This window comes from Anarrhichthys ocellatus, unplaced genomic scaffold, assembly GCF_004355925.1.
Source record: "Anarrhichthys ocellatus isolate YVR2014 unplaced genomic scaffold, GSC_Weel_1.0 scaffold20, whole genome shotgun sequence".
NCBI classification, from domain to species: domain Eukaryota; kingdom Metazoa; phylum Chordata; class Actinopteri; order Perciformes; family Anarhichadidae; genus Anarrhichthys; species Anarrhichthys ocellatus.
Window position 1 is genome coordinate 2266347 of NW_022280050.1, and position 8275 is coordinate 2274621.

The 8275-nt window shown below is 40.6% G+C and overlaps 1 protein-coding gene across 2 annotated transcripts in view; it reads right to left on the reverse strand.

The window, feature by feature from the left end:
- Positions 1-8275, reverse strand: part of LOC116389617 (ephrin type-A receptor 6) — a 134064-nt gene that overhangs the window by 7125 nt on the left and 118664 nt on the right. For both annotated transcript variants that reach the window (XM_031858451.1, XM_031858452.1), the window contains exons 10-13: positions 7532-7657; positions 6857-7042; positions 2260-2321; positions 1545-1754 (exon numbers count right to left, since the gene is read on the reverse strand). In XM_031858451.1, coding sequence (XP_031714311.1) covers positions 1545-1754; positions 2260-2321; positions 6857-7042; positions 7532-7657 — 584 coding nt within the window. The remainder of the gene's footprint in view (positions 1-1544; positions 1755-2259; positions 2322-6856; positions 7043-7531; positions 7658-8275) is intronic.

The following is an 8275-nucleotide window of genomic DNA, read 5'->3' on the forward strand; positions in this document are numbered from 1 at the left end:
TTCTGTCCAAGTGCTCTCCTATTCTCAATCCGGAAACTTCATCAATATCTCTGTGTTTATAAATGCCAGAATCCACCTCATCTCACCTCACCTCACCTGTCTCCTCTCCTTTCTCCACATTCCCTCGTCTCTTCTCACCTCACCCTCCGATTTCAACCACAGTGTTGTGGAGCAGAAAGTTAAACTTGGAACCGTAAAAACACAGCATTTCCCTCCCACAATAACCTCAATACAAACCAGGAAATGGAGGTCACTCATGTCTCAGACAGATTTACAGAGCAGCGTCATTTCAGTTTTTGAAGTTTAGCTTTTCGCTATCTAAGGCAACTCCATCTTTCACTGGCCTCAGGGGAGAAGGCAGAAAGGTCCCACAATAGTGCAGAGCATCAGACTGTCAGTTTGCTGATGTCTCAAGCTTACATAGATACAGTGGCATCAGTCTGTAAACTCAATCTTTAATTAGGAAAGACTCATATTTGGAGGAAAGAAGGAACATAGGTTAGAGAATAACAGTGATAAGATACAACAACAGCAGGTAACTGATTTTTGTTATGCGGTGATACAGGGAGATTCAGCCACAGGACAGCTGGTAGGGAGTGTCTGTCTAGTAAACTCTCAGTATATCTCTGTTATTAAATTTGCTGTTTGTTCGGTCTCCACTCCTTTGACTTTCATAGTTCAAGATTTGCAACTCTTCTTTTAATGAGGTTCCCTCAAAAAGCAGGTGCAGAGCAGGAGAAGTCAGCCACCTGTCAGTGAATATGACTGAACTGAGAAAACCTTGAATCCTTGTTATTACTGTTGTGGTAAAGTCCTCAGTGGGAGGTCGGAGCTTTCAGCCAGGAGGCTGCAGTCCGTGTCCTCAAACCAAGGAGTTATGTTGCCTGAACATAACAGAGCACCTTTCTGTTGTGTTGTGTTTCAATTTCGAAGTAATTTTAAGCCAAACCATGATGCTTTATTTGACTAAAATTAACAAAGCTGTTTAATTATCTAAACTCAACAAAATAGTTTTGTTATTTTTTGTTTCAATTTCCAACGTTAACCACTTGTTTCAAACAGCTTAAAACTGTGACCGTAATCCAGGAAAAAACACCTTTCCCTCAAAATGTAATTGAGAGTTTAGTTGTATGGAAATGTAATTTTGAAGGAGACAGGGTTGCTTTTTCAATTGACTGAATTTCCAACAGTATAGCGGGTATGAGCTGAGATGTTTTCGTGCTGTGGCTATTTGTACTTCTATCTGTGTCACTATATTTGCAGCGCTAAAATATGCAAAACTTGCTGCTGAGAAAAGGAGGACAACAGTTATCTTTGGTAGACCACAGCTATATTTTCATCGTAGGCTTTTGAATGCAAATACTAAACACATTTTCCCAAATATTGTATTTGGGTTCAGCAACATGGCTGCCTTCCATTTAATCCCAGTTTGGAGCCTGTACTATAGGGTATATTCCTTGGAACAGGATTACCTCAGCTTTGTTAAAACCTGTAATAAATTAGTATCAGCTGCTTGGTTTTAGAGGGTTGTGTCAGACGTGTACCGTTGTGGTGTAAGCAGCCTCCGGGTCGTCCTCCAGGACTCGGGACAGGCCGAAGTCGGACACTTTACACACCAGGTTGCTGTTGACCAGGATGTTTCGAGCGGCCAGGTCTCGATGAACGTAGCCCATGTCTGACAGATACTTCATGCCCGAGGCGATGCCACGCAGCATGCCAACCAGCTGGATGACAGTGAAGTGACCGTCATGTTGCTGACAGGAGAGAGCAGAATACAGAGAACAATGAGTAGCCATTTAAAAAGAATTGAGACAGCACAGACAATGAGAAAGAAAAGGAGTGTATGACGCTGACAAAAACCTAATGGTGTATGGAGCAACATAATATTCTATGTTGAAATGCTTCAGTGATTTTGTAAAGGAGATCAGAATTATGCTGGCACTTTATTGGCAGGACAATATGTTCCCATTCCAGCTTCTTGAGAGACAGAATGAAACTGCCTGTTTTTCTTGCTCGGTCCACAGCTGTGAGCAATATCCTTAACCTAAGAAGGGTAATCTTGCTATCCCGCCAGCAACAAAGACACACAAGGTGGTTTTGCTTTAACAGACTGAGACAAAGGCCTTCAGAAGATATGTAACGGCTTCATCTTTTTTTCAAGCTATACTTATATCAGCTTTTTTTTGTCCTGTGTAGTTTTCCCACAGAAAACACCTCCTGAGGCTGAAAGCAGACATAAACACGAATCTCAACACTCACCCTCAGAAACGAGTCCAGCGATCCGTTTTCCATGTACTCCACCACAATCATCACAGGCCTGCCTGCAGACACACAAACACAACAAACTACTTATTTCTACAACGATTTTATATTTGCTGTTATGGATTTATTCTACTAAGGAGAGTGTATAGCGGAGGGCGAAAGACAAGACAGAAGAAACATAGCAGAAGAATGTAATGACACCTTCGCCACTTCCATTTGGTCTGTGATTAGATTTTATTACAGGTTTTTAAAAGTTAATATCAAGATTAATTAAAAATCTATTTTATTTCACTATTAAAAATGCAAATGAACTGTAATCATATCCATTATATCAGCTGTTCATGATGCTGAATAAATCTGATGTGATTATCAACAAAGTGACACGTTGTTGACGCCCCCCCTCCCGTCATTGTGTGTGTGTGGTTTTTCTAATTTTCTAATTTGCATCTATTATCATCTATTATGTACGCATCTAAACATGTGCATACAGATATCACATGACAACATGGAGACTGGTCAGCATGATACATTATTGAACGAAGGTCGTCAAACTATTAGTCAAGAGACGCTGGTCCCAAATGATCCCCCGATGAAGCACAAGATAACGTTCGTATGTGACACATTGGGCTCTGGTAAACACTGTCTGACAAACTGTGTGTGTGTGTGTGTGTGTGTGTGTGTGTAACTGCCAGTCTGAGACAAAGAGAGGGTTGGGGAAGCACACAGGCCATCAGCAGTCGATTGATGCATTGAGTCAAGACGCTCAATTCATAAAACTCTTCCAACCCTTTGAACGGGATCTGTTCAGTATTCAGTTCATGCATGACATGAAACACTAGTTTAGAAACAGGTGCAAGCACAGTCTTTTCTTTCCGAATGTTATTGTTTCCCCACAGAGTATCCCTACGGTGTTACAGATTGACTGGTTTACAGCTGGGAGGCAGTTGTCCAGGCCTGTGTGCCGCTGGTGAGCTGTAAACCATTCTGAGCTGCTCTAAAGAGAAATAAAAGTGTTACTGTAGTGAAGTAACACCTTGATACCACTCTCCAGATTCAACTCAGCTTTTTTTCCTCACATAGGAATGTGAAAAATCACACGGTGGAAGGTATCACTCACATCTATAGTGTCAATGCAAAGATTTGTGAAAGGATTACTTTAATACATGTGAATGGCTTTGTAGGATACAGAGTATTTCCTGTTTCATAAAGAGCATATAGCAATGTCACTGTAGTTTCACTTTAAAGATCCGAATTTCAGACAAAGGATATTACACAGCTTGTGACATGTCAACTGGTCTAAATGACATCTGTCACCACCACTTCACCCCCTCAAATCCATGTCTGATAATTGCTGTGACAGACAATAACAACCACAGTTGGCGGTGTTAGACAGTGGACACAAATATTATTGTGCTACTTCCATCCATCAGCTCCTCAAAATCTCATACTATAGCTTCAAATATAGATGCATTCCACATTTTCTCTTCTGGAATAACCAGGACCGTTTGGACATTAAGATTGATTTGATGTGAATAGTTGCATTCAAGATGTTATGATGTTACAAAATGCATTTAAGCAAAATTCTGAAAGTTCAAATTTTTTAGGTGCAACTTTTTCCCGAACAATTCGGAAGAATGGGACGCACCCAAACTTTGATGCGCACATGTCGAATGGATCGGCATTATAACACATTAGGTGGGGTTACAAGCCAGCATGACAGTTCATTTACTCGCAGGGCTATTGATGTATAAATTGACAGTGAGATCGACCAATCTGTTCATGTACAACCCTCACTTTAATTCGCTGGGACTGATAGGGTTAGGGGACTCAACATCTCATTGGAGGAGACAGCAGGTGAGACTGCTGGCAGCACTGAGACCATTCTGCCTGCACTCGAAAGCAGACAACGTACCACACAAAGTCAGATTCATGCTTCAATAATACAGTATGTTTTAATTAAAAAAGAGGGAGGCTTTGAGGATGAGTGGTGGTGGTTTGGCAAACATCCCAGTCGCCAGAAGAAATGTTGGCATCGTACGTTTCTGCAAACCACAGATACATTCAGTGTGGACATTTCTCAACCAAAAATACGCTTCAGGAACGTGAAATGCAAGGTGATTAAGGTTGTGAACGGTTGGTTAGATTAAGGCAACAAAACTACTTGGTCAGGGTAGAAGAAACATCATGGTTTGTGTTATCGTTATCATTGAACGTGTATATTGCGATTTCAAATTTTGAGTTCTAATCTCTTGCAGGTAAGGAAGAAAACTGATGAAAAAGTTTTTGTGGCTTACAACTTTGGGAAAACAGAAATATTGACTGCGTTACATTCACTTTTAAACAGCTTGAATTTGTTTTACATTCAAAACAACCAAAGCTGAATCAAGCATCAACATCAACAAGGGAATGCTGATCCTAACTCCACACTGCTGTCACCAGAGAAAAGAAGGCATGGTGGGTATATGGATGGATGGATGAGAAGACTTACTTCAGACCAAATAGGCACATGATGTTGCTTTTTTTTTTTTGTATCATCACACCCGTAAATTTGCAGATACTTTCCCCCCAACACCAACCCAGGAGGGACAGGAAGGAAATGATTTGATCAAGCTTGGCGTTTTCTGAGCTAATTAGCAAGGCCCGGAAACCATATGCAGTGCAGCGCCTGAACAAAAACAAACGCACCTGTTTGCCAGTGTCAAATGTGTCACCTGTTATTTCGGAGCAGGTATAGCAGTCAGTCACAGCACAATACACTCCATAATTAGTCTCTGAAGAAGAACAACAGATGTAGGGAGTGAAAGATGGAGAAAGTGAGTGAAAGACAAAGAGAGAGGCAGGCAGACAGAAAAGGGATAAGAATAATGTGTCTCTATATATGATACCCCCACTGTCAAGCACAAATGGCTTTTGATTGCATGATTTGGTGTATTGTCTTGTGCGTGTGTGTGTGTGTGCATGCACCATTGGAAATGGTTTGCTCTGATAAATTCCTCTCTTAAAAACGCAGACGACTTACAATCCGTTTAATTGGTTAGTTCTTCTTATGTTAGATTCAACCATTTTCCTGAATATATTTCATGCTTTTTGCTTTTCATGTGATATTACATACGTATATACTTTATTTATTTTTATGTCAAAGTATCGTTTACAAGTTAAAAATGATACTACTTGTAAGAAGTGTTCTACATGATTAAAACTGAGAGTGGACTTTCTTTTACTTTAAAGCCTCTCAGGGGAAACATAAGAGAGAAATTAAGAGTTCAAGGGTTTGTGGTGTTGTTATTAAAAAGCAAAAAAAATCATAATGATATGAAGAGAAGTAAGGCCAGATACAACATTTTACTGTGATTCGATATCTACAGCTGTGAAAATGCTGCTATTCAGAAATAAAAAACCTTCGAAAGTCTATTCTGTGCAGCCTGTCGGTGCTGTTGACCTCTGACCTCTGATGTGATGAAAAATCCTTCCCAAACACAGTGACTCAAAATGGTTTTATTCTTTTATCATCAGATGTCTAACCAGAGAAATCATCTCAGTGTTGTGTGGGAGGATTTTTTTTCACTCAACAGCTTCGGTGATGATCAACTATAAAAACTACAGTTAAATCTATCCATGCAAAACATCAGTAATCAGCAGCCTTTCAAGACACTTATCAGCTGAATCCTTGTCAGCAGGGTGAAGCTGAGATTTGTCCTCTATCTACATTCAGGGGGGGGGGGGGGGGGGGGGGTGTGTGTGCACATTTATATTCACAGCAATGTCTCAGTTTATACGACCCCTGTAAAAACAACCATATGTTGTGCAGGGTGAGCCCCGTAAAAAAGAGCTCGTTAACAACACACACTTTTTGTAGGTAAAGCCTATTCCTGCACAACAATCGGGGCATTAGACCTAACATGAACATGCATGCACTCACACACAATATAAACGCACAAGCGCTATGAGTATGTGTAGAAGATAATGCATACTCCACACGAGGCGTAAACATGAAACAAAACTGTGCGAACAAACAACACAACAGCTCACTTATTTTGTAAATACCAAGAAAATCAGGTTTTGATTTGTTATTCTATACCAAAAAAAATGCAACCTTAAAAAAATGTTTTACTGCAATTTAACATTCGGACATCCAAAGCCAGGAATTTGTCCATCAGACTGTGGTTAACACTGTGGTGGATAAAGAGATGGCAATTTCAAATGCTCTTGTTACAATTTATTTTGCTTTTAAAGCGAAGTGCTTAATGCGAGTGCAGCATCTGGGTCGCCCCCAGACAACACAACTGGAGGGAGTTGTTTTTATGGAAAGTGCAAATATTTAAATGACAAATTGTTCCTAGCTTTGTCTCTGTGAGGTACTGGAAATATACATGGACAAATGCACCACACATCCACAGAAGTAGCGTTGCTTTGGATGGGCACCAGCGTCGTTGTTTGAGTTGAGTGACAGTGGTTGTTTCTCATGTTTAGAACCACATTGCGACTCAACATATCTACTTTTACAACACACATGAACATTTTAAAATAGAGTCTGACCCATATGAGAGTGCCAAATGTATCTGAGTTAATTGACATCTCCGGTAATCCTACTTACTTTTGGTGACCACGCCCTCTAGCCTGATGATGTTGGGGTGGTCAAACTGGCCCATGATTGACGCCTCGCGCAGGAAGTCCCGCCTCTGACGCTCTACATATCCGCCCTTCAGTGTCTTTATTGCCACGGCGATCTCCTTCTTCCCCGGTGTTCTCAGGCGGCCGCTGCACACCTCGCCAAACTCACCTGAAGCACACAAACAACCACACTCACACACACATCTTATCACCATCACATATCAGAGGCAGCACGGTCTGCCACCTGAGGGCACTGTTGCAGTTCCCATCTAAACTCCAGCATTATTGCCTCTTCTCTGATTACTTTAACTTCATGAAATTCTCTCTTTCACCTTCTAAAAAAAGCATTGAATCTATTGTTATATTTTCTTTTGTTCTCTAAACCGGTTAAGCTTTAATATTCCTACAGTCTGCGGAGAGAAAATGAGACCCAGACACTGGGAAATGGAAAAAAAAGTCATCCTCTTCAGTGTGTACAATGGTAGTAGAAGGGGTTCATAATATTTATACGTGTGGAATGAAAATAGATCATCTCCTTTGGCATATTCAAATCTATTGTTATTCTAACCAACATGAAACGATCCTTTTCCATCCACATGGCGAACGGTAAAGACACTAGTGTATAACTGTGTGTGTAGGCCTGTGTGTGTGTGTATACCTGCTCCGATCACCCTCTCGATACGGATCCTGGAGGGGTCGATCTCCTTGGTGAACTCGTGGACAGCCTGCGTCGGGTCTTCATATGTATCAGGGTCCACATAGGTCTTTATTCCCGGGAAAGGGACTGTGGGACACAGAGAAAGATACAATGAGTTACAGTGTGTGTGTTTTTAATGCCGTGACCAGGCTGGAAGGTAAAATTGGCTAAACTTAGATGACCATTTTTTAAAACTCACATTGATTTGAATTCAAATTAAAGAATATATGAAAAAATTGGCTACTGCCAATAACAGCTACAGTACTGCTACTGCTTTTACCGCCATTATTATTATTTCTACTACAGCAGCTGCTGCTGTGGCTACAAATACACTCAACAGTCAACACGGGAAAGATTCTGAAAAATAAAAAAAAAATAAAAAATATATTGACATATTTTGGTTTCGGTGGAGAATAAACACACAAATAGGAAAACAAATGATGTGAGGCTGATCTTTAATATATTTAATGTCAAAATAACAAAAACACTACCAGCTGAAATACACTGACTGCACAGGAATGAATAAGTTGTAACACCGTAGCATCCTATTGACTAAAACTAGTCAGCAAGTGAGTAACAGCGCATCACAGGACATTACATACTGTATATTTAAATACCACATGCACATCTCTACCAAAACAACACACACACACACACGCACACACACACACACACACACACACACACACACACACACACACACAC